The sequence below is a fragment of the Salvelinus namaycush genome, chromosome 2 (genome assembly GCF_016432855.1).
Source record: "Salvelinus namaycush isolate Seneca chromosome 2, SaNama_1.0, whole genome shotgun sequence".
NCBI lineage: Eukaryota > Metazoa > Chordata > Actinopteri > Salmoniformes > Salmonidae > Salvelinus > Salvelinus namaycush.
Genome location: NC_052308.1, coordinates 24,425,026 through 24,452,800, shown reverse-complemented (window position 1 = coordinate 24,452,800; position 27,775 = coordinate 24,425,026). Strand labels below are relative to the sequence as shown.

General features: G+C 45.4%; 1 protein-coding gene across 1 annotated transcript in view; it reads right to left on the bottom strand.

Moving 5' to 3' along the window:
* Positions 1 to 27,775, bottom strand: part of LOC120020740 (cadherin-4-like) — a 404,415-nt gene that overhangs the window by 105,015 nt on the left and 271,625 nt on the right. The window contains exons 5-7 of the mRNA XM_038964479.1: positions 23,624 to 23,885; positions 22,416 to 22,423; positions 14,530 to 14,678 (exon numbers count right to left, since the gene is read on the bottom strand). Coding sequence (XP_038820407.1) covers positions 14,530 to 14,678; positions 22,416 to 22,423; positions 23,624 to 23,885 — 419 coding nt within the window. The remainder of the gene's footprint in view (positions 1 to 14,529; positions 14,679 to 22,415; positions 22,424 to 23,623; positions 23,886 to 27,775) is intronic.

Sequence of the window (27,775 nt, the reverse complement as noted above, 5' to 3'; positions counted from 1 at the left end):
TATTTTGGTATTGTACCTGACCTATATGTTTGTGGACTTGCCTATTAAAAAAACGCTACTCGGACATCTCTGCTCTCCTACGCTTGACTCCTTCACCTACCTCTAAACACAATCTCGTAACAGCCTCTTTGCTTGACATCATGGGAAAATCAAAAGAAATCAGCCAAGACCCAAGAAAAAAAATTGTCGACCTCCACAAGTCTTGCTCATCCTTGCGAGCAATTTCCAAATGCCTGAAGGTACCCCGTTCATCTGTACAAACAACAGTACGCAAGTATAAACACCACGGGACCATGCAGCCGTCATACCGCTCAGGAGGGAGATGCGTTCCGTCTCCTAGAGATGAACGTACTTTTGTGCAAAATGTGCAAATCAATCCCAGAACAACAGCAAAGGACCTTGTGACGATGCTGGGGGAAACAGGTACAAAAAAAAATATATCCACAATAAAACGAGTCCTATATCGACATAACCTGAAAGGCCGCTCAGCAATGAAGAAGCCAGTGCTCCAAAACTGGCATAAAAAAGCCAGACTACGGTTTGCAACTGCACATGGGAACAAAGATCGAACTTTTTGGAGAAATGTCCTCTGGTCTGATGTAACAAAAATAGAACTGTTTGGCCATTATGACCATTGTTATGTTTGGAGGAAAAAGGGGGATGCTTGCAAGCCGAAGAACACCATCCCAACTGTGAAGCACGGGGGTGGCAGCATCATGTTGTGGGGGTGCTTTGCTGCAAGAGGGACTGGTGCACTTCACAAAATAGATAGCATCATGAGGGGGGAAATTATGTGGATATATTGAAGCAACATCTCAAGACATCAGTCAGGAAGTTAAAGCTTGGTCGCAAATGGGTCTTCCAAATGGACAATGACCCCAAGCATACTTCCAAAGTTGTGGCAAAATGGCTTAAGGACAACAATGTCAACGTATTGGAGTAGCCATCACAAAGCCCTGACCTCAATCCTATAGAAAATGTTTGAGCAGAACTAATAAAGCGTGTTCGAGCAAGGAGGCCTTCAAACTTGAGTTACACCAGCTCTGTCAGGAGGAATGGGCCAAAATTCACCCAACTTATTGTGGAAAGCGTGTGGAAGGCTACCCAAAACGTTTGACCCAAGTTAAACAATTTAAAGGCAACGCTACCAAATAGTAATTGAGTGTATGTAATCTTCTGACCCACTGGGAATGTGATGAGATAAATAAAAGCTGAAATAAATCATTCTCTCTACTATTATTCTGACATTTCACATTCTTACAATAAAGTGGTGATCCTAACTGACCTAAAACAGGGCATTTTTACTAGGATTAAATGTCAGGAATTGTGAAAAACTGAGTTTAAATGTATTTGGCAAAGGTGTATATAAACTTCCGACTTCAACTGTATCTATCTAATAGAACTCAGCAATCACAGCTAATGAAGTCACTGAAATCCTTAACAAGGAGTTGCAGTCAGTTTTGGAATGGGTGGCCAGTAATAAACTGGTCCTGAACATCTCTAAAACTAAGAGCATTGTATTTGGTACGAATCATTCCCTAAGCTCTAGACCTAAGCTGAATCTGGTAATGAATGTGGTGTTACATTAGATTGTAAACTGTCATGGTTAACTTCTTATGGCTGCAAGGGGCAGTATTGAGTAGCCAGTTAAATCGTGCCCATTTCAAACGGCCTCGTACTCAATTCTTGCTCGTACAATATGCATATTATTATTACTATTGGATAGAAAACACTCTCTAGTTTCTAAAACCGTTTGAATTATTTCTCTGAGTGAAACAGAACTCATTCTGCAGCACATTTCCTGACCAGGAAGTGGAATGTCAGAAATCGATGCTCTGTTCAACTTCCTGCCTATACATGGGCATGATACGTAAGAGTCTACGTACACTTCATACACCTTCCCCTGGTTGTCAAGAGGCAGTGAGAGAAGAAATTTCGTGTTTATCTTGGTCTGAGGTGGAATTAAAGCTCTTTGTATGACGTGACCGTCCATTTCCTGTTTCTGGAGCGCGCGAAAGGGGACATGGATTTGCCTTCTGTTTAGCTGTCGTTATGGACGACTAACATCTCCGGTTTAGATTTTATTTGATACATGTGACCATATCATCGTAAAGTATGTTTTTTCAATATAGTTTAATCAGATTATTGAATTTTTTTCGGGAGTTTTGCCGTGTTCCGTTCTCTGACTTTGTTGACGTTGGAGAGATCCGTGCCACTTGGCAAGTGCCCATGCTAAATCAAGAGGGAAATTTGCCGTTCCAGATCCAAACAACGACTGTTCTGGACAAAGGACACCTTGTCCAACATTCTGACGGAAGATCACCAAAAGTAAGAAACATTTTATGATGCTATTTCTAATATCTGTCGTGCATGTGAACTGGTCGTCGGCGCCCAAGTGTTTCTGGCTATTGTGGCTACGCTAATATAACGCTATATTGTGTTTTCGCTGTAAAACACTTGATAAATCGGAAATATTGTCTGGAATCACAAGATGCCTGTCTTTCAATTGCTGTACACTATGTATTTTTCAGAAATGTTTTATGATGAGTATTTAGTTATTTGGCGTTGGTGTCTGTAATTTTTCTGTCTGCTTTCGGTGCAATTTCTGACTGTAGCTGCAATGTAAACTATGATTTATACCTGAAATATGCACATTTTTCTAACAAAACATATGCTATACAATAAATATGTTATCAGACTGTCATCTGATGAAGTTGTTTCTTGGTTAGTGGCTATTTATATCTTTATTTGGTCGAATTTGTGATAGCTACTGATGGAGTAAAAAACTGATGGAGTAAGAAAAGTGGTGTCTTTTGCTAACGTGGTTAGCTAATAGATTTACATATTGTGTCTTCCCTGTAAAACATTTTAAAAATCGGACATGTTGGCTTGATTCACAAGATGTGTACCTTTCATATGCTGTATTGGACTTGTTAATGTGTGAAAGTTAAATATTTAAAAAAAATATCTTTTGAATTTCGCGCCCTGCACTTGAGCTGGATGTTGTCATAAGTGTACCGGTGTCGGGCTGCACCCCAAACAGGTTAAAACATATACATTCCAGGTCCTAGGTGGAGCAGCGGTCAAAAGCACCACAGCACTGAGGCACAATTGGCCCAGTGCCATCCAGGGTAGCGGAGGGTTTGGCCAGTGGGGCTTTCCTTGCCTCATTATGCTCTAACGACTCTTTGTGATAGGGCCTGGCACCTGCAAGCTGACACCGGTCGTCAGTTGAACAGTGTTTCCTACGACACATTGGTGCGACTGTCATCCGGGTAAAGCAAGCAGTGTGATAAGAAGTAGGAGGCCAGGTGGTTCATGTTTCGGAGGACGCATGACTCGACCTTTGCCTCTCCCGAGCCCATTGAGGAGTTGCAGAGATGAGCCAAGGGACTTAACCTGTTTGGGCTGCAGGGGCAGTATTGAGTAGCCTGGATAAAAGGTGCCCATTTCAAACGGCCTCGTACTCAATTCTTGCTCGTACAATATGCATATTATTATTATTATTGGATAGAAAACACTCTCTAGTTTCTAAAACCGTTTGAATTATATCTGTGAGTAAAACAGAACTCATTTTGCAGCAAACTTCCTGACAGGAAGTTGAAAATCTGAAATCGATCTTCTGTTCTAGGGCCTGCCTATAAATGTCCTTGATATATATCAGTATACATGCACTTCATACGTCTTCCACTAGATGTCGACAGGCAGTGAGAGAAGAAATGGAGTGTATAACTTGATCTGGGGTCGAATAAAAGCTCTTTGTATGACGTGTCACCAGTTTCCTGTTTTCTGGAGCGCGCGAGAAGGGACCTGGTATTGCCTTCTGTAAAGCTGTCGTTATAGACGACTAATATCTCCGGCTTTGATTTTATTTGATACATGTGACAATAGCATCGTAAAGTATGTTTTTTCAATATAGTTTTATTAGATTATTGAAATTTTTTCGGGACGTTAGGCGTGTTGCTTTGTCTGCGTATGTTCAGGAAGGAGAGCTTCGCGCCACTTTGCTAGCTTTCCGTGCTAATTGACTGGAGAAGAGGACATTCTAAATCCAAACAACGATTGTTCTGGACAAAGGACCCCTTGTACAACATTCTGATGGAAGATCATCAAAAGTAGGACCCATTTTATGATGTTATTTCATATATCTGTCGTACATGTGTACTAGTAGTTTGCGGCCAGGTTTTGGGCACGCTCTCGCCATAACGTAAACTGCATATCGTAATGAAGTTATTTTTAGAATTCTAACACGGCGATTGCATTAAGAACTAGTGTATCTATCATTTCCTATACAACATGTATTTTTTAGTTATGTTTATGAATAGTTATTTGGTCAGAATATGTGAGTGTCAGAAAAATATCCGGACGTTGTGGGAAAAAGATGCTACGTTAGCACAATGTATAACCACTGATTTCAGCTCTAAATATGCACATTTTCGAACAAAACATAAGTGTATGTATAACCTGATGTTATAGGACTGTCATCTGATGAAGCTTATCAAGGTTAGTCAAAAATGATATCTTTTGCTGGTTTGTTACGATTGCTAACTTTTGCTGCTGGGGAATGGCTTGTGTTTCTGGCTATTGTGGTAAGCTAATATAATGCTATATTGTGTTTTCGCTGTAAAACACTTAAGAAATCGGAAATATTGGCTGGAATCACAAGATGCCTGTCTTTCATTTGCTGTACACCATGTATTTTTCAGAAATGTTTTATGATGAGTATTTAGGTATTTGACGTTGGTGTCTGTAATTACTCTGGCTGCTTCGGTGCTATTTCTGACGGTAGCTGTGATGGTAGCTGCAATGTAAAACTGATTTATAGCTCAAATATGCACATTTTTTGAACAAAACATAGATTTATTGAATAACATGTTATAAGACTGTCATCTGATGAAGTTGTTTCTTGGTTAGTTTGGTTGGTTCTTGGTTAGTTAGGTTGGTTTTGTGCATGCTACCTGTGCTGTGAAAAATGTCTGTCCTTTTTTGTATTTGGTGGTGAGCTAACATAAATATACGTGGTGTTTTCGCTGTAAAACATTTTAAAAATCGGACATGTTGGCTGGATTCACAAGATGTTTATCTTTCAAATGCTGTATTGGACTTGTTAATTCAAAAAATAAACTTGTGGCCATACCACCTTGAACACGCCTGTTCAGGGTCGGGTCTGGTTAGTCCTGGGATGGGAGACCACCTGGGAATACAGTACATAGATATATATTTTTTTAAACATGAATTCAGTGGTTGTAAAGGTGGGGAGTGTCACGCCCTGACCTTAGAGAGCCTTTTTACTTCTCTATTTGGTTAGGTCAGGGTGTGATTTGGGTGGGCATTCTAGTTTTTCTATTTCTTTGTTGGCCGGGTATGATTCCCAATCAGAGGCAGCTGTCTATCGTTGTCTCTGATTGGGGATCATACTTAGGCAGCCTTTTTCCCCCTTTAGTTTGTGGGATCTTATTTTTGTGTAGTGCCTGTGAGCACTCCAGTCGTTACGTCTCGTTTGCTGTTTATTGTTTTTGTTGGTGAGTTTCATTTAAATAAACATGTGGAACTCTATGCACGCTGTGCATTGGTCCGCTCATGTCAACGAACGTGACAGAAGATCCCACCACCAAAGGACCAAGCAGCGTGGCCAGGAGGAGCAGGGATCCTGGGCCAGGGAGAAAGGGGAGTGGAGGACATCATGGACATGGGAGGAGGTTATGGCAGGGGACAAGACCCTGCCATGGAAGTAGGTGGAGGCAGCGAAGGAGGATCAACGATGACTCCGGGGTTCGCAACCACACATTTTTTTGGGGGGGAACACGGGGTGGTTGGCGGAGCCAGGTTTCAGACCAGAGCCAATTCCCCGCATTCGCTTTAAGGAGCATGTGACCGTTCAGGCACCATGTTATGCGGTGATACACACTGTGTCTCCAGTGCGTATTCACAGCCCGGTGCGCTGTGAATACAGCTCCCCGCACTTGCCGTGCAAAAATAAGCATCCAGCCAGGACAGGTTGTGCCGGCTCAGCGCTCCTGGTCTCCCGTACGCCTCCTCGGACCAGGATATCCTGCGCCGGCTCTACGCACTGTGTTTCCAGTGTGCCTTCACAGCCCAGTGCGTCCTGTGCCAGCGCCCCGCACTTGCCAGGCTAAAGTGAGCGTCCAGACCTCCAGTGCGCCTCCACGGCCCAGTATATCCTGTGCCAGCTCCACGTACCCGGCCTCCAGTGTGTCTCTCCAGCCTGGTACGCCCTGTGCCTGCTCCACGCACCCGGCCTCCAGTACGTCTCTCCAGCCTGGTACGCCCTGTGCCTGCTCCACGCACCAGGCCTCCAGTGCGCCTCCGCAGTCCGGAGCCTCCTGTGAGGGTTCCCAGTCCGAAGCCTCCAGTGATGATCCATGGCCCGAAGCCTCAAACGATGATCCATGGCCCGGAGCCTCCAGTGATGATCCATGGCCCGAAGCCTCCAGTGATGATCCATAGCTCGGAGTCTACAGTGATGATCCATAGCTCAGAGTCTACAGTGATGATCCATGGCCCGGAGCCTCCAGTGATGATCCATGGCCCGGAGCCTCCAGAGAGGATCCAAGGTTCAGAGCCTCCAGCGACGGTCTGCAGTCCAGAGCCTCCAGCGACGGTCGGCAGTCCAGAGCCTCCAGCGGGGGTTCCCAGTCCGGAGCCTTCTGCGACGATCTACGGTCCGGAGTCCCTGGCGACGATCTATGGTCGGAGCCTTCGGCAACGATCCACGGTTCGGAGCATCCGGCGACGATCCACGGTCCGGGTCCTCCGGCGACGATCCACGGTCCGGTTCCTCTGGCGACGATCTACAGTCCGGAGTCCGCGGCGACGATCTACGGTCCGGTTCCACGGAAGCGGAGGGATCAGCGAGCGGAGCGGGGTCTACGTCCCGAACCGGAGCCGCCACCGAGGCTAGATGTCCACCCGACCCTCCCCCATATAGTCGGGTTTTGCGGCCGGAGTCCGCACCTTTGGGGGGGGGGGGGGGGGGGGGGGGTACTGTCACGCCCTGACCTTCGAGAGCCTTTCTTTTTATTTCTCTATTTGGTCAGGTCAGGGTGTGATTTGGGTGGGAATTCTAGTTTTTCTATTTCTTTGTTGGCCGGGTATGGTTCCCAATCAGAGGCAGCTGTCTATCGTTGTCTCTGATTTGGGATCATACTTAGGCAGCCTTTTTCCCCCTTTAGTTTGTGGGATCTTGTTTGTGTGTAGTTGCTTTCTGCACTGCATGTAGCTTCACGTTCGGTTGTCGTTTATTGTTTTTTCGTGTTCATCAAAATAAATGATGTACGCTTAGAACGCTGCACCTTGATCTGATTCTTCCATCAACGAGCGTAACAGGGAGAGGTTTGTCCATAATGAAGAGATGCTCTGCTTTTTGACACCACACTCCAAAAACAAGTCCTGCAGGCTCTAGTTTAGTCTTATCTTGATTATTTACCAGTCATGTGGTCAAGTGCTGTAAAGAACAACCTACACTCTAAGAAAAAAGGGTCCCAAAAGGGTTATTTGGCTCTCTCTATCTGTAACGGCTCTCGTCCTCTTCTTCCTCTGAAGAGGTGTAACAAGGATCGGACCAATTTGCAGCGTGGTAAGTGCTCATGATGATTTATTAAAACTGAACTGAACACTGAAATACAAAAACAATAAACGATGTGCAGAAAACCGAAACAGTACCGTGTGGTGAAAAACACTAACACGGAAACAAACACCCACAAACCAAAAGTGAAACCCAGGCTGCCTAAGTATGATTCTCAATCAGGGACAACGATAGACAGCTGCCTCTGATTGAGAATCATACCAGGCCGAACACAAAACCCCAACATAGTAAAACACACAAGAACTATGGTCAGAACGTGACACTATCGGCTCTCTCCACACACATGTAGAACCTTCTGTGCAAAGGGTTCTACATGGAACTCAAAAAGGTTCTACCTGGAGCCAAAAACGGTTATTCAAAGAGTTCTTCTATGGGGACAGCCGTAGAACCCTTTTTTTCTCAGTGTTGTTAAGCTGCAGCTGGTCCAGGAAAGAACAGCACGTCTTGCTCTTAATTGTAATCAGAGGGCTAATATAAATATTATGCATGGTAATCTCTCTTGGCTAAGAGTTGTGGAGAGACTGGCTGCATCACTTCTTCTTTTTATAAGAAACAATAATGTGTCAAATGTCTATTGGTTTGCATAGTCAACATACACACAGCTCTGGCACACACACTTACCCCACCAGACATGCCACCAGGGGTCTTTTCACAGTCCCCAAATCCAGAACAAATTCAAGAAAGCATACAGTATTATACAGAGCCATTATTGCATGGAACTCCCTTCCATCTCATCTTGCTCAAATGAACAGCAAACCTGGTTTAAAAAAACAGATACAATAACACCTCATGCCACAACGCCTCTCTCCTATTTCACCTAGATATTTTGTGTGTATCTATTGGTACAGTATGTAGGCCATATGTGCGGTTTGTAAATGTATGTAGTTCTCTTCTTGAGCTGTTCTTGTCTATTAATGTTCTGTATTATGTAATGTGTCATGTTTTGTCTGGACGGTTGAACCCAGGAAGAGTAGCTGCTGATTTCGGAACAGCTAATGGGGATCTTAATAAAATACACATTTCACACGCACGCACGCACGCACGCACGCACGCACGCACGCACGCACGCACGCACGCACGCACACACACACACACACAGAGAGACAGACACACACACACACACGCACACACGGCATTACCCAGATGGAGGTGCAGAATGTGGGATGGCGGGGAGGGAAGACGGGATAATTAGGAGTACAAATATTAATGGAAGTTAAAGACAGACTAATAAACCCAATTACTACATTAGCCGGCCAATTTAGATGAGAGCTCTGAGAAACCAGCAGGCAGGACTTTGTTGAAATAGACCAGCAGTCTCCATGCATTAACAATGGATTGAATTCCCCTGTTGTCCCCAAACAGGAAGAATAGAGCAGATACAGCCATAAATTCTGCCTGTAGACTGCAGTATAAAGCCAGCCACATTCTCCTGCTCTCCAGGCTGAATGGACGAGGCAGAGACCAACACTCTTTTTTCCCCCGCCTCATAAAGACGGAGGGCTCTGGAGACAGGAGACTCGGGGGAGGAGTGGGAGGAGGAGGGGTTTGTACTGCTGCTGCAGTTTTCTTCCACCGCTGCTTGCTAACCTGCCTCCCTTCTCATGCCCAATCCATTTCGACTACTCAATATGCTTCCTCTTGTCCAGCCCATCCCTGGGAGACCTGCAGAATGCACCAGCATTCCCACTCCGGCCAATCACCAACACCCTGAGGCTACATTAGGGCCTTATTGGCAAGCTGTGGGCAACCAACGTCTGGCCAATCAGGTGGAGCCAAGAGCTGAATGGATTTTCTGTTTGGCTGTGGGAGGTGCGAGACCTGCCAATGAGGGCTCAGGTGTGGTATTGTGTGTCTCTGAGGGAGGCTGCCAGAGGGGTCAGGCCTGAGGACTGCAGACTGACAGTTATTTAGTGAGGTGCAGAACATAGCATGGTCTCCCGAGTGGCACAGTGGTCTAAGGCACTGTATCTCAGTGCTAAAGGCGCCACTACAGACCCTGGTTTGATTCCAGGCTGTATCACAACTGGCCATGATTGGGAGTCCCACAGGGCGGTGCACAATATGCCCAGCATCGTCCGGGCTAGGGTCTGGTTGGGGTAGGCCGTCATTGTAAATAAGAATTTGTTCTTAACTGACTTGCCTAGTTAAATAAAGGTTAAATAAAATAAAATAGCTGCGGGAAGTAGGTGTGCTACGGGTTCTGCAGCAACCCTAAAAAAATTAAATACATTTAAAAATATATTTTTTAACAAAAGTAGTGCGCTGGGCCTTTAATAGTCCTGTATTAGCGGACCGATATAGCCATCAGCAGCACTGGCAAAGCCCCCCACCCACCCCGTTAATTTTTTTTTGCATCACCCCCATCCCAAACTACTTCTCGCAGCTATGGGGCAGAGCTCTATGTCAGTCAGTGGAGGGATTGCCTTTGTACAGCTGGGCCAGCTACTGTGACACTGCAGACACGGGCACAAGCACTTAGTACAAACACACACATGCAAGCACGAAAGCGCACATCCTATACAGCTTTCCTAATACATTTTAGTGAACATTTGTATATAAAAACTAGTGGGTATCACAGAGAAATTCTAGACTAAAATAACTGGAATATGAATGTATTAATAAACCAATACATTGTTTCTACCTAGTTCTATAAACAGTGGTGTATTACCATGCCATAGAGATGATTCTCTCCCACACATACACCAACTTGTATTGGTTTATTGAGTCAAGAGCAGGGTTTAATTTAGCATTTCATTTTACCTAGGGAGACTAACTTATTAAAAACTTGTGCTTCATCTCGGGCATAGAAAGTTGGCTGCAAAACTTGTTCTGACAAGTAACCGCCCGCTTCTGTAGGTTTAATCACAATATTTTGTTTTTGTTGAAAACTGTATGCCTCCTGCATTCAATTTACATAAAATCCCACCAAATGAGGGGCCTCCAGCCATTGTGTGACTCAAGCAGAAGAGTTTAGGGACAACTTGATAACTCCATCATAACACCTACCCAGAGGTGTCGTCTCATATTATGCATAATTGGTTGCCTTTGGTAAAGGAAAAAGATGTGCCTGGTCTGATTGGTGTCTGCCCCACCTCAGGATCGTCCTTGACGTGGAGAAAAGAATGTAATGACTTTCCAAAGCACAGTGTAGATTACAGTTCTCTTCAGAGTGGGCGTAACACACTCACATATCAGGACTTCAATCAAAGGCCCTCTCATTCCATTCCTCTGCTTTGCCCAAGGACTGGGTTTTTATAATTGATCTCCTTTATCACCCCTTCTTTTATAATTATTTAGTTATTTCTGGTGTGTGTCTGACTGGGAGTCAGTGGTGAGGACGGAGAGGAGCAGAGAGGCTCTGGCATTGGGTCCAGTCTTAGGTGCTGGAGGAGACAGTTGAGATGAGACTGCTACAAATGGCCTGAAACTAATGCTGCTCTCTGAAACTAAAGCTGTTCTCTCTAACCTCACATATTTACTATGCTCTCTCTCTCTCCTCCAATACCAATCAGTTCCCTTTTCTCTCTTTCTATTCTCCATCTCTTTCACTATCTATTTAATTGTATCTGTTTTCAATCTACAGTTGCATTAATCTTACCTCTGTCAAGAGCAATACTTTATTGGACAGTGAATAAATAGCACGGGGAAAATATTGCATTTTACCACAATGGTAAATTATTGCCATCAAAGCGACACTACTTGAGATTGCTCATGAGGGTTTTGCACTTCACAATAAAACCTCCCTGAAGTGGAATGTTGGTGCTGCTAGTTTCACTCTAATAATTTCCCTTCTGTTCAAAAGGGAAGGGGGTCTACTCAATGTATCATGCAGTGATATCCCTTATAAACGTATCTAATAAACCTTCCCTGGACCAACACACCACTGGAGCAGCAGCTGGACTAGCAGCTAGACTGTCCAGGACTTTCAGAACTGCCTAGGGGAGATAGAGAGAAAGAAAGAGAGAGAGAGGTGTGTGATGTGTGTGAGGATAATCAGGATATGGCCGGACATCTCTGGGTGGAGTAGTAAAATCACATTGCTGAAGTGGATATTAGAGTCTCCCAGCCAGCCACAATAAAGAACAGATCACAATCAATAACACAGGCACATTTACCTCCTGCTGCACCATATTACTTGTGTTGATGGAAGCATACATTTTCTCCATCTGTTCAACTAAATTAAACCAAATCCTGGTTTCTCAGATGAAAATGGGTAATTACTCTCAAAAGGGTAGCACTTTCCTGCAGTCAATAACCAAAAGCGCTCTCTTTGGCCTCATGGGTAAAATGCTATTTATATTTTTCATAATTTCATAATTAATCAATATATTCTTTTTTTAAACAATGAAAATCTAGTGTTTCTATGTCAAACGGTTATGTTATATTACAGTCTTCTATTTCTGACATGGTACAGGTGTCTTCTTTTTAAGCCCATAACCATGTGTGTGAAGTGTATACTTTCGTTTCAAAGTAGATTTGTTTAAGACTACCAAGAAACACTCTGTGTGACTCTGATTTAGCCTACTGTAAACCCTGGTGAACCTGGCTGTGTGTGGAGCTGTTTAACATCATAAAAATGCTAGAGAGATAGATTCAGAGACTGTCCACAGCTCTGGAGGAATCAGTGTGCTGTGAGTGTGCTGCTGTAACCACAGGGGTTGTTCTCGGCCACCTCCAAGACAAGAGAGATAAAGAACTAAATCCCTCTGCTCTCTTCACTGGCCAGCTGTCACAATGGAACAGCCCAGTCAAGCCGTGTTGCAGAGAGAAATGAGGATAGAATACCTCACGGGGCCATGGACGTGATGCATATCCCCCATGGCTAAGGAACAGGGCTCTCTTTCACTACTGCTAGAGGTTGTGGCCGACACACACACACACAAACACACACACAAAGGAACACCTGGGGTGTCAGTAAACCCAACCATCTGAAGCTGAACATGAGGTAAGGGGATGAAAGGCTGTCCATTCTTCTCTAGCAGGGTGGTACAATACAACCACGATCCTGCAGTCTGTGTTTGTTTGTTTGTGTGTGTGTGTGTGTGTGTGTGAGTGTTTTTTTTGCTTTGGTTGAAAATCTGCCCTCTTGCCGACTCGTTGGTGAAAGGCGATTTCAGTAATCCGGGAGTGTAAGCCGCATGGTACAAATGGGCGTGAGAGAGCTCTGTGGTGGCCCAGAGAAAGCTGTCTCTGGCCTGGACGTCTGGTGGACTGATAACAGGCTGCACAGTTTACAGGAGCATCCTGGAACCATGGAGCTGATAGACAGAGCTGCCATAGCATGACAACAGGAATGGAGCTTGTTTGTCATGTCACTTCTAAAACAGTTATAGTAAAATCCCTGTTGTCCAGTGAGCTAGTTTAAACAACTCCTGCATACACACACATACAAGCAACTGAAAGTGTGCTAAATACTCCTGAATTCATTGAACAACTGTTCAAGCAGAGCTTGAAAAAACATAAAATAATGTATCTTTCATCTCTGTGTTTCATCAATTTCCTTAAATTCACAAGAGGCTGAATGTATCTCAACGGAGAAAGCATTCGAGCGAGTGAAACAATGCCCAACTGTCTCTGTATGTGTAGGCCATCTATCTGATGCTGTCTGGCCCAAAAGTGTATGACATTGTTGCCACCCGTAGCATTGAGTGCAACGGAAGCCAGCGAGCATTTGGCCTCCCTTGATAAAAAAAGAGATAGGGACTTGTGGTTTTACTTAATTCTCCGTATTGGCCAATGATTATAATGGTGATTCTGATCCAGCCATGAATTCATACTTTGTGCCCCTGGCCTGAGAAGATGGAAGTTCAATATGTAGCTAGATGTAGAGGGCTAATGTTAACTAGCTAACGTTGCCAATGAAAGGAAGTTAGGCTAGCGAGCAAGCATTTTAGTCAGGTAGCCCTAGGACAACAAAAAATAAAAGCGTGTACTATATGTCCGTTTCGTCAACATGAAAGAGAGGAGGATGGCATTGGCGTTTCTCTACAAGTAGGGTAAGTCAACATGAAAGAGAGGAGGATGGCATTGGCGTTTCTCTACAAGTAGGGTAAGTCAACATGAAAGAGAGGAGGATGGCATTGGCGTTTCTCTACAAGTAGGGTAAGTCAACATGTTTTTTTACTTTCATGAACGTGCACGCACACACACACACACAGAAATCAGAAACATGGACAGCCACATCATATTTAGTTTACGTTGATTGGACTAAATTGTTTTTGGTATCTTTTCGTTGTCACTGTATTAGATTAAGGATAGGTGATTTGATGACGTTGAAATGTTGAAGTTGAAATGATGCTGGAATAGTGGAAGAAGCCCTGTTTTCTTTGCGACTTGCAGTAACTCTCCGTGGTTGTAAATCAATAGTCGTTTAGTGGTCCGGAAATTTAGGAAACATTAACTTCCTTGACCATGCTGTAGGTCATGTAACTGTTTGTTACATGCAATATGCTTTGTGGACTTCACCTGACAGATGTTGCTCTCCGGTTTTGTGATGAAACAAAGGTGTGGTTGAATTTATTCTGCCAATGTGTCTTCTTATTGTCTCGGCCTTAGGCCTATATATCACGGTGTCAAGGCATATGAACTAACAGGTTATAGAGCCAACAACACAATTATCACAACACATATGTTGTAATATGGCTTTTTTTCCCTGGCTTCCCCAGTGATTTTACCCACGCACCGCTACTGAGGGAACCTCCAACAGACGTGGGTTGTCTGGCTTGAAGATGTCTTTGGAATGTGTTTTTGCCTCAAATGAAAGTAAAAAGACAACTTCAGAAAAGGTGTATGATGGGCAGTAGCAAAACAGAGCAAGATTGGGTTATTGTTATCAGAATTGATGATGAACTCATTTCTAATTTACAGCAAAAAGACAACTTAAACTTAAATGGTTATTGATAAGTGTAATAACTGTCACGCACTCTGACAAGCATTTGTGGGAAGGGTCCTCTGGAGTTTTCAGGCACATTGATTGGTGGGATGACCCAGTCCCGCTTCTGTCGTCTCAGTCCATTGGCAGAGGAGCTTTTTTGATGTTTCTGTGGAAACTTGATAACCCTGGGATTAGAGTCCCAGGCCCTTGCAATCATATCCTCCACTCCAATCTGAAAGGAGAAGAAATCAACACATTATTGACCTACAGCATTCCAACAATTCATTGAGAGACAAACAAACTATGTAAAGTCTCACACTGAATGATGATACATGAGAGGTCAATATAAAGGAGTAGAATGTCACTGAATTGTTTGTCCATCTTCTAAAAGTGTGGAACATACAGGTGACAAATACATCATAAATATCAAACTTGACAGATGATAAGAAACAGAATACTATGTTTCTTTCAGTTAATACAAAAATTCAAATATAATCCACACTTTCCAGCCATCACCTTTCATGTACTTCGCAAATCATCTAAAAGGACCAAGCCTTGGCATACATTCCAGGCATTAGTCTTGCAGACAGGTTACCAATGACCTATGAACAGTCCTCAGAGGTTGACTTCTATGTCTTTATCCAGCAAAAAGCCTTCTGACAGAGTCACAGAGCTGTGTTGCTCCGTGTGATGCACTCTGTGACATATCCCACTCCAAATGAAAAGGGATTGATGAAATATCACTTCAATAACAGCAAGATCAGAATGTAAGGACCAACAGCGATCCTGCAGTGTGTGATATGATAGCTGATTCACTGGTCTTATAAGCAAAGACTAGTTCCCCAGAGCATGTAAAGGGAATATACTGTTAGACAAAAGGGGAGGTGAATAATATACAAAAACTGAAAACATAAAACTGTTTTTAATTACAGTTTTACACCTTGCCTTCTTTCCCTAATCTTAATCCTTCATTAGACTTTTCCATTTTTTCTTACGTGTTTTATCCCCTCATGTTAATAAAAGGTGCACTGCACACTGGTGTAAACTCATTGCAAATCTGGCCCTATGTGTTTGAGAAGGTGTACTGTGTATACATTGGCAGAGCTATGTGAAGTGTATATATGGTATCTATAGTATCTAGTGAGGGTTGATTTGTCCTCATGTCTGATATGGTGTTTGTGTAATCCAGTGATCCTGCTGTTTCTCCTGCTCCCCACTCACAGAGACATGCATGCTGCTGTGACTTGAAGCCAAGCGGAAATCCTTCTGTAAAATCTGCTCAGAGGACACACATGAACCCTTGCAAAGCGCAAAGACGCACACACACACACACACACACACACACACACACACACACACACACACACACACACACACACACACACACACACACACACACACACACACACACACACACACACACACTGGCAGACAGGTCAGCCTGTCAATACACATGCAGTTTGTCAGACAGAGAGACAGATGCAAGCTAAACCAGAGCAAACATACTGTATTTTCCCCCCCTTTTGTTTTAATTCTTCACGGCTTAGTTGATTTGACTACATGGGCTTACAGAAGGCCTCCTGATAGCAGCAGGTAGCCAGACAGGAGAGAGGAGAGAGAGGAGAGAGGGGGAAGGACCAGATGTGGTGCCCTGATAAGATAACTCTAGCTTCAGCTCCACTCAACCACAACACCAGTTGCCAGTTACCAGCACAGGGGCAGTGGAGCGAGATGGGAGTGTGCCATTCCTTTCATGGGTGGTAGGTGGAATTAGTGTGTGTGTGTGTGTGTGTGTGTGTGTGTGTGTGTGTGTGTGTGTGTGTGTGTGTGTGTGTGTGTGTGTGTGTGTGTGTGTGTGTGTGTGTGTGTGTGTGTGTGTGTGTGTGTGTGTGTGTGTGTGTGTGTGTGTGTTGGTGTTTCACATAGACAAAGAGAAGGAGAAAGGGGGAAGAAAAGACAGGTCAAATTCCAAAGTGAGATCCTATAATATATTTATAGAAGGCAGAGAGGGTGGAGTAGCTGGAGAAAAAGTCTATATGGAAACATGCTGATAGGTGAGGATTAGTAAGGATGGTACCCATGATGCTCCAAGGCTTCCCTGTCTCTGCATAGACCCCTGTTTCTACCCCATGTGTTCACTCCCTGTCCGTATCGGCAACCCCAGCTATCTGTTGAAAAACACACACAGCGCTGCTGCTCTCCATCATTATCAGCGCCTCAGCCTGCTGGGGAAAGCGGAAACATCAGGACAGCTGATAATGTGGTCGATACATCCGATCGGCGTTGCATTGGCAAACTCCCACATTCCTCCAAACACAGTGCCAGGCAGACACAACAGAGCAGAGAGGACCTCTTTATTCAGAGTCTGTCTATGGATGATACCACTGCAGCAGGGCCACATTGCTCACACTCCAAACAGCATGGCAAATGACAGCCCTGTGAAGCTGGCACGATGACAAACATCATCATAATTACAAAGGAAAAAGAGGAAACTGGAACAGGCCTTTTCTGCTGTGAGAATGGTATGTTGGGGATAATAATAATAGTTTGGTAGGTGCTTAAATTTGTCCTATTTCACAAATGTGCATTAATATGCATGTGTGAATTTGAAATGTGTTTTTGCATATTCCAACTCTCCCTGAGACCCTCAGAGAGTGGGGTCACAGCCAGGGTCTGCCATGATCAACAGTGAGCCTGTAGCAATTGTCGTTAAGTGCCTTGCTCAAGGGTACATCAACAGATTTTTCACCTTTTCTGCTCAGGGATTTGAACAAGCAACTTCACAGTTACTGGCCCACTGCTCTAACCACTAGGCTACCTGCCGCCTGTGTGTACACATGCATGCATGTGTATGTGTGTGTGAGTGTGAATGTGTGTGTGCAAGCAGGAATCAGTGAGTGTGAAATCAGTCCCAGAACTGCCCAGAGCTCCCCAGGCCCAGAGCTAGAGGGCAGGACAGATGGCTGCTCTCGCCTCCTAGACAGGCTGCATGTCACTGGGGCATCAGTCAGCCCCACAGCCCTGGAGCTGACATCTGGAGGTTATCGTTCTGAAGAGTAGAAGGCAACACTAAACAGGGACTTTCAATTACACAATATCAAGTATGTGCTAGTTTCCCATCCTCCATTCACTGTTGATCTCAAGACATGTAATTTAATGTTTTCTATTTTTCCATTAGCCTTCCACACTGGTTATCATTGATGAGAGCTGATCAGAGTGGTGATCTGTGGTGAACAGGATGTGAGGGTAGGAAAATCAAGAGAAGAGAAGTATCTCAAATTTCACATCTTACTGAATCAAGTACATTTTAGGAAGCTGCTATGACTATTGATGCATTCCTCTTATGGATGTAGAACGGGGCTGCAATCACAGCATAGACTAGTCATCATGACCTCACTGCCATATCCTCTACTGCCTCCTCACGGACCAGTTAGACTCTAGGTCCTAAACTCCTCCGCACTATGGCTTTTTGCTCTAATCTAACACAAACAGTTAGTCTGGGGAAGAGGGAAATTAATGCAAATCAAATAAGTGCTAACACTTTTTGGACCATCAGGCTCCCAGAGTACTGGTGCATAACTGCATGAAAAGGCAGGCCAGAGCAACATGAAATCAGCTGGGGGTATATGCATATTGAGTCAGTAGACTGGCACCATAGTGTGAGTACTGTACATAACCTGCATTGAGGGACTTCACAGCCAGAATGACACTACTAACACCTCAGACTTAAACAGGAGGCAGCCAAACTATGATCATATTCAAATATATAAATGTACATCCAATACAAATAGATAAGCTATAATGCACACACCAACACATACACCAAGCACTATGCACAGTTAATCTAGGAAGAGGTCAATCGAGCCAACAATTAATAGAGCATAATAATCGAGGAGTCCATTGAGTCCCTGTACACGTCAGCTCTGAAACTTAATATATGCACTTACCTCGTAATGGAGCTGTCTGTCTTTTAATCACCTAATATCTGTAGGATGGTTTAGCAACGTTTACATTGTATTGTTGTGATGACATGTTTCGGTGTGTAGTGGTCATAGGTAATCTTATTATTTTCCCCTCTCCCTTTCAGCACTATTGACACAGAGTAGCCAAAATGACACAGCAACTCTGCCACAGCATTTCGCACATTTCAATGTCTGTGTGTCTTCACAACATTTCTGTGTTGCGGTCAATACTTTTATGGTAAAAGATATAAGATGTTGCACACCCACCCAAAAATGTTTTATAGAGGTGCTGACTAACGAAGAGTAAACTATTAAAAAGAAAGAAAGAAAGTCACACACTCTAATTATGCTCCCAAACATTGAATGGTTTATTATATAGTTGCTATACCCATTAACTGTTTGGGAGCATAATTAGAGTGTGTGACTTTCTTTCTTTCTATATATAGTCAATACTTTAATAACATCAATCTACTTCTCACTGAGTAGTTTCTATTGTTGAATCTGGGAATAAGCATTTCTGTATACAAGGCATTACCCTACAGTTGCTGTATTTTAAAGCACCTGGGGTAGTGTCGCCAACCCCCCCGTGCACATTTTGGTTCTTGCCCTAGCACTAAATAGCTGATTCAAATAACCAACTCATCATCAAGCTTATTTTAATCAGCTGTATAGTGCTAGGGCGTGCACCCAGGACCGAGTTTGGGAAACCCTGTTCTATGCCACATCAGCATGTCCTCTGAGCCCGTTTGTCATTGTGGGTCACACTGGAGGGAATACTACTGTACCAGCGGGAAGGACAGTCTCTCTCTTTCTCTCTCTCTCTCTCTCTCTGTCTCTCTCTCTCTCTCTCTCTCTCTCCCCTTTATGAACCATTCACCAAGCTTTTCCTGGAATTATTGTCTGTATGACCCAATACAGTGGCTAACCGACATCAAATGGGCTATGTGTTTAGGGCTGTAAAGGGTTAAAAGATGTAGCGCAGTCAGACGGAGCAGGAGTCTGAACATTTGCTGTAGGACTTTTTTGTTGCTGAATTTTTTGTTTGTTTCTAAAGCAGAGTTGGAGAAGTCCCTTATCTGGAATTATACATTTCCATTATTTAGTTTTTCATGGCTATACAGTCGTGGCCAAAAGTTTTGAGAATGTAACAAATATACATTTTCACTAAGTCTGCTGCCTCAGTTTGTATAATGGCAATTTGCATATACTCCAGAATGTTATGAAGAGTGATCCGATGAATTGCAATTATTTGGAAAGTCCCTCTTTGCCATGCAAATGAACTGAATCCCCAAAAACATTTCCACTGCATTTCAGCCCTGCCACAAAAGGACCAGCTGACATCATGTCAGTGATTCTCTCGTTAACACAGGTGTGAGTGTTGACGAGGCCAAGGCTGGAGATCACTCTGTCATGCTGATTGAGTTCGAATAAGACTGGAAGCTTCAAAAGGAGGGTGGTGCTTGGAATCATTGTTCTTCCTCTGTCAATAATGGTTACCTGCAAGGAAACACGTGCCGTCATCATTGCTTTGCACAAAAAGGGCTTCACAGGCAAGGATATTGCTGCCAGTAAGATTGCACCTAAATCAACCATTTATCGGATCATCAAGAACTTCAAGGAGAGCGGTTCAACTGTTGTGAAGAAGGCTTCAGGGCGCTCAAGAAAGTCCAGCAAGCGCCAGGACCATCTCCTAAAGTTGATTCAGCTGCGGGATCGGGGCACCACCAGTACAGAGCTTGCTCAGGAATGGCAGCAGGCAGGTGTGAGTGCATCTGCACGCACAGTGAGTGTCAGGGTTGTGTGCGGCGACGTAGCAGAGTCAAATGCAGGACACAGGTGTTGAGCGAAACACAAAACGTTTACTCAAAAAATCACAGCAAAATTCCACAAAGGGAATAATACAAAACATAATAAGAAATAACAACAACCACTAACGTAACAAACAATCACGGACAAAACAGAAATGAAAGCCAGAGGGTTAAATAGGGAACATGATGGGGGAATTGAAACCAGGTGTGTATAATACAGACAAAACAAAACGAAACTGAAAAATGGATCGATGGTGACTAGAAAGCCGGTGACGTCGACCGCCGAACACCACCCGAACAAGGAGAAGGGCCGACTTCGGCAGAAGTCGTGACAGTACCCCCCCCTTGACGCGCGGCTCCAGCAGCGCGACGACACCGGCCTCGAGGACGACCCGGAGGGCGAGGTGCAGGGCGATCTGGGCGGAGACGGTGAAACTCTTGTAACATAGATGGATCTAGAATGTCCTCCACCGGTACCCAGCATCTCTCCTCCGGACCGTACCCCTCCCACTCCACGAGGTACTGAAGGCCCCTCGCCCGACGCCTAGAATCCATGATGGCTCTTACGCTATACGCCGGGACCCCCTCGATGTCAAGAGGGGGCGGAGGAACCTCCCGCACCTCAGACTGCTGGAGCGGACCAGCCACCACCGGCCTGAGGAGAGACACATGGAACGAGGGGTTAATACGGTAATCAGGGGGGAGTTGTAACCTATAACAAACCTCGTTCAATCTCCTCAGGACTTTAAATGGCCCCACAAACCGCGGACCCAGTTTCCGGCAGGGCAGGTGAAGGGGTAGGTTTCGGGTCGAGAGCCAGACCCGATCCCCCGGTGCATACACCGGGGCCTCACTGCGGTGGCGGTCGGCACTCGCCTTTTGTCTCCTGATGGCACGTTGTAGCCTTACGTGGGCAGCGTTCCAAGTCTCCTCTGAGTGCCGAAACCATTCATCCACCGCAGGAGCCTCAATCTGGCTCTGATGCCATGGTGCCAGGACCGGCTGGTAACCTAGCACACACTGAAAAGGTGATAGGTTGGTAGAGGAGTGGCGGAGGGAGTTTTGGGCCATCTCGGCCCAGGGGATGTAAGCTGCCCACTCCCCCGGCCGGTCCTGGCAATAGGACCTCAGAAACCTACCCACATCCTAGTTTACTCTTTCCACCTGCCCGTTGCTCTCGGGGTGGAAACCTGAGGTAAGGCTGACCGAGATCCCCAGGCGTTCCATAAACGCCCTCCAGACTCTAGACGTAAATTGGGGACCCCGATCAGAAACTATATCCTCAGGCACCCCGTAGTGCCGGAATACATGGGTGAACAGAGCCTCCGCAGTTTGTAGAGCCGTAGGGAGACCGGGCAAAGGAAGGAGACGGCAGGACTTAGAAAACCGATCCACAACGACCAGGATCGTGGTGTTACCCCGCGACGGAGGAAGATCCGTCACGAAATCCACCGATAGGTGTGACCATGGTCGCTGTGGAACGGGAAGGGGTTGTAATTTCCCTCTGGGCAGATGTCTAGGTGCCTTGCACTGTGCACATACCGAACAGGAGGAAACATAAATGAAAGCCAGAGGGTTAAATAGGGAACATGATGGGGGAATTGAAACCAGGTGTGTATAATACAGACAAAACAAAACAAAACTGAAAAATGGATCGATGGGGACTAGAAAGCCGGTGACGTCGACCGCCGAACACCACCCGAACAAGGAGAAGGGCCGACTTCGGCGGAAGTCGTGACAGTGAGGCAAAGACTTTTGAAGGATGGCCTGGTGTCAAGAAGGGCCGCAAAGAAGCCACTTCTCTCCAGGAACAGACTGATATTCTGCAAAAGGTACAGGGATTGGACTGCTGAGGACTGGGGTAAAGTCATTTTCTCTGATGAATCCCCTTTCCGATTGTTTGGGGCATCCGGGAAAAAAGCTTGTCCGGAGAAGACAAGGTGAGCGCTACCATCAGTCCTGTGTCATGCCAACAGTAAAGCATCCTGAGACCATTCATGGGTGGGGTTGCTTCTCAGCCAAGGGAGTGGGCTCACTCACAATTTTGTCTCAGAACACAGCCATGAACACATCCTCCGAGAACAACTTCTCCCAGCCATCCAGGAACAGTTTGGTGACGAACAATGCCTTTTCCAGCATGATGGAGCACCTTGCCATAAGGCAAAAGTGATAACTAAGTGGCTCGGGGAACAAAACCGATATTTTGGGTCCATGGCCAGGAAACTCCCCAGACCTTAATCCCATTGAGAACTTGTGGTCAATCCTTAAGAGGCGGGTGGACAAACAAAACCCCACAAACTCCAAGCATTGATTATGCAAGAATGGGCTGCCATCAGTCAGGATGTGGCCCAGAAGTTAATTGACAGCATGCCAGGGCGGATTGCAGAGGTCTTGAAAAAGAAGGGTCAACCCTGCAAATATTGACTCTTTGCATCAACTTCATGTAATTGTCAATAAAAGCCTTTGACACTTATGAAATGCTTGTAATTATACTTCAGTATTCCATAGTAACATCTGACAAAAATATCTAAAGACACTGAAGCAGCAAACTTTGTGAAAATTAATATTTGTGTCATTCTCAAAACTTTTGGCCACGACTGTACATTTAATTTTAATGAAGCAATTCAATTTACTTTTGACAACTTTTCTACAGGGCATAAAAGCAATTTTTCAGTTCGGAATCACCTGCTGACCAAAATTACACACCGCTGTATCAGAAAGAAAAGTGTCTGGAAGGTACCTAGTTGTAAGGCCTTGCAACAAAAATGGATCAATTTAAAACATGTTACTGGTTTTCAAATGTTCCTTCGATTACTATAACATTTCTTGTTCTATTATTGAATCTCTCTGTTGCTCTCTTAATGTGGGAACATTTTTACATAGTGCTGCTACAATGTCACCTGGCTCCCCCATGCCTCCCTCCGACAGACTGGAACATTAGCTTAATCAATGTAAATTATTTCATGCTCTTCATTATTGTGCTGTGAGGAGTTGGCAGAATTTTAATCCCAGCTCTGCAACTGCTTTACACTATTCTTGGAAGTTTTCTATGATTAAAAACATGACCTGGAGTAAGCATTAAGCCTCAGGCTATTCAACATCTTATATTTGGAAAAGCAAATAATACAGTAGGTTGTTCCCTGAGAAATTCCTGTTAATGATATTGAAAAGCAGAACCTGAAATAATGTGGTTTTATATAATGTACTTGAGGATCATTGAAAACTGATCTTACCTGAGAGGCAGTTAGAGGTTTTGAAGTGTATAAATATGTTTCCATGCAAATGTACAACTGAGATACAGTACAGTATGTCAGTAGCAGGGGTGTGTCGGTGTGTATACCTGAGGCAAACTTTAGGTATGTGTCTGTTTAACTGCAGTGTAAATGATAGCAGTGTATATATGTTTACCTGACTCACAGGGACAGAGGGCTGGTGTCCAACCAAGGCCAGCTTGACCGTGGTCTCCCAGATGTGAGGGTCATGACCTCCGCGGGCGGTCACCATGAACTGGATCGGTTCTGACAGGTTGCCCACCTCCTGCTCCGCGTACACCGAGCCGTCAGGGCGCACACTGAAGTTAGGGTCACTGCTCTCGAAGCCCCCCGCTTTACTGTGCTGGCAGTCCTCAAACTTCACTAGAGAGAGAGAGAGGGGTTGGGGGGGAACGCAGTGGTAAGATTTAGGGGATGAGGTGACACATCTGGTGACATGTATCGGTTGTGAAATACTAGCATAGCTTTTCCACCTTCCTAAAGTAATATCTCTCCTCATCCTGTCTTCAGAGTTGAAGACAACTTTGACTCTCCACTGAAACCAAAATAGACGCAAGAAAGACATCTGTATTTCCTTGGTTTTCAAGGGGAGGTGGGGCTACATGGAAGCTATGTCACATTAATGCATCAGACTGTGAAGCTCTTTATCATTCTCAATCAAGTTTCCCCTTCAACATGCTGCCACGAAACACAATCTTAAATGACATTTTGGGTCTTCCGCCTGAATGGAGAATGAGAGAGCATTGTGAGGACCTTCCTCGTCACACACTTTCCTTCCTTCCCCCTCCAGAGGCCTAGGTGTATGAGGAGGAGGAGGAGGAGGGTAGCATTGTGGGTGTCTGTGGTCTTTCCGCCTCACAGACAAGATGTGGGTTTGAAGGCGACAATGCACCCGTCATATATGAGAGAGAGAGAGAGAGAGAGAGAGAGAGAGAGAGAGAGAGAGAGAGAGAGAGAGAGAGAGAGAGAGAGAGAGATCTGCATGGCCCGATTACTCACAACCAGTCACCCAATGCATAAGTGCTCAGATATTCTACATCAATCCCTCAAACATCAATATTTTCTCTGCGTAAAGGCAGATTGTCTGTCAGTCTCCAATCTCTTTTCAGATTATTGGGGATTTTCATTCTCCTCAATGGGTGGGGAGAGAAATGGTGTGGATCACTTTGATATGGATGCTGCAATGACAGATGACATCAAGCTGCCATCTCAACCAATATGAAATCTGAGGGAAAAATCCAAAGCTGTGCAGACTGAATGTTCAACATAAATACCTTATCTTTACATTCCGAGTAGTAATTAAAGCTTTTATATGTTTTGAAACAGTACTTTCAATTTAGATTTAAGAATTTCAGCCAAAACAATTTGACATCGATGTCAAGTCCTTTTACTTTTCAACATCTTGTTGCTGCCAAGTCACGAGAACTACCCCAATTGGTAGTTACAGTCATATCCCATCGCTGCAACTCCCGTACGAACGGGGGAGGCAAAGGTCGAGAGAATGATGATATCTGGCCTACACCTTCACAATAAATCCATTATTTATTTTAGACAGGTATAAAGAAGAATGATATGAAGAAAATGTAGTCTATTTCAGAAGAACAGAATAGCATACTCTGCGTTGTCCTTATGTTAGGTCCTGATCAGGCTATACCAAATGGCGGTGGGCTACACTAGTTTATTTAGCACACAAGATTTGCTTAGAATTCCGTGGCATTATTTTATATAATTTTATAGTATGAAGAATTCAACTGAACAAAGCTGAATAAAATATAAATAATATTTTCTCCAACCGTTTTGAGGGAGTGCGCACATGTGGCTATCCTGTGTTGAGCAGTTAACAAAGAAATAGCTACTCCTGTCACGTCCTGACCGTAGAGATCTTTTTATTCTCTATGTTTGGTTGGTCATGGTGTGACTCGGGTGGGAAACTCTATGTTCTTTGTTTCTGTGTTTTGGCCGGGTATGGTTCTCAATCAGGGACAGCTGTCTATCGTTGTCTCTGATTGGGAATCATACTTAGGCAGCCTTTTTTCCTTTTGTATTTATGGGTAGTTGTCTTTGTTAATGGCATTATAGCCTAAGTAAGCTTCACGATCATTTCCTTGTTCTTTGTTTTGTTGGCGACATTTATCAATAGAAGGAAATGTACGCTCACCATGCTGCACCTTGGTCCGGTCATTTCCAAGACGACAGCGATCGTGACAGAACTACCCACCACAAGTGGACCAAGCAGCATGGCCAGGAGGGGCAAACAGAGTGGAGGACATCATGGACCTGGGAGGAGGTGATGTCAGGACACGAGAGCCTGCCGTGGAAGCAGGCAGAGGCAGCGAGGAAGGCGGAAGCAGAGTTACACAGGGTCACGGCTGGCAAGGAAGACCGGGAAGCCACTCCCCCCCCAAAAAAATTGGGGGCACACGGGGATGTTGGCGGAGCTAACTCCCCGTGCTCACGATAGGGAGCGTGGTACTGGTCAGGCACCGTGTTATGCGGTGAAGCGCACGGTGTCTTCAGTGCATGTTCACAGCCGGTGCGCTCTGAGCCAGCTCTCCCCATGTGTCGTGCTAGAGGGGGCATCCAGGCAGGACGGATTGTGCCAGTACAGCGCTCCTGGTCTCCGGTGCGCCTCTTCGGTCCAGGGTATCCTGCGCCGGCTCTGCGCACTGTGTCTCCGGTGCGCTATCACAGCCCAGTGCATCCTGTGCCTGCGCTCCGCACGTGCCGGACCAAAGTGGGCATTCAGCCAGGACAAGTGGTGCCAGCTTTAAGCACCAGATCTCCAGTGCTCCCCCACAGCCTGGTTCGACCTGTGCCTGCTCCATGGACCAGGCCTCCAGTAGGTCTCCCCAGCCTGGTGAGTCCGGAGCCTGCAGCGACGGTCACCAGTCCGGAGCCTCCGGCGACGGTCACCAGTCCGGAGCCTCCGGCGACGGTCACCAGTCCGGAGCCTCCGGCGACGGTCACCAGTCCGGAGCCTCCGGCGACGGTCTCCAGTCCGGAGCCTCCGGCGACGGTCCCCAGTCCGGAGCCGCCGGCGACGGTCTCCAGTCCGGAGCCTCCGGCGATGGTCTCCAGTTCGGAGCCTGCGGCGAGAGTCCCCAGTCCGGGGCCTGCGGCGAGGGTTCCCAATCCGGGGCCTGCGGCGAGGGTCCCCAGTCCGGGGCCTGCGGCGAGGGTCCCCAGTCCGGGGTCGGCGACGAGGGTTCCCGCACCAGAGGCGCCACCAAAGTGGGGGGAGCCAGAGGTGGAGCAGGGTCTGCGTCCCGCACCAGAGCCGCCAACGAAGTAGATGCCCACCCGGACCCTCCCCTATAGTGTCAGGTTTGCGGCCGGAGTCCGCACCTTTGGGGGGGAGAACTGTCACGCCCTGACCGTAGAGATCTTTTTATTCTCTATGTTTGGTGGTCAGGGTGTGACTCGGATGGGAAACTATATGTTCTTTGTTTCTGTGTTTTGGCCGGGTATGGTACTCAATCAGGGACAGCTGTCTATCGTTGTCTCTGATTGGTAATCATACTTAGGCAGCCTTTTTTCCTTTTGTATTTGTGGGTAGTTGTCTTTGTTAATGGCATTATAGCCTAAGTAAGCTTCACGGTCGTTTCCTTGTTCTTTGTTTTGTTGGCGACATTTATCAATAGAAGGGAATGTACGCTCACCATGCTGCACCTTGGTCCGGTCATTTCCACGACGACAGCGATCGCGACAACTCCTATATGCTTAATTTAGAGTTATTAATGTAACTTTAGCTGTTCTACAAATGTTGGGCTAAATGTTTTGAGTTTTAATACATTGTAAGGCTGCGTGATGAGACTCTAATGAAAAAAGTTGCTTGAAAGGCATGAGTTCTGCTTTGTTTTGTTGCACAGGCTGTACACACCTCATCAGTCTTTCATTTACTATTTGACAAGCACTTGATAATGCCTCGAATTTCACGGCGGCATCCCCTTTGTGTGGCCGTAATGCTCCCAAAACAAATCCATGCCTTTTGTGGCCAGTGGCCGTTGTGCCCTTGGCCAGGAGTGGTGCGTTGTGCCCTGCGCTCTCTGAAGCATCTCTCATTCACATGGCTCTCCATCACGTGATCAGGTCTTTCTCACAGGCTACAAGTGAAGTCAGACACATTGGGGACGCCACTGCGCATGTCCTTATACAATTACGAGGTGCATATTGAAGACATTAAAAGAATTGTCCACATTTACTTTTCGTCAGCCAACAAGATGAGTAGGTCTAATGAACAACAAAATCACTGG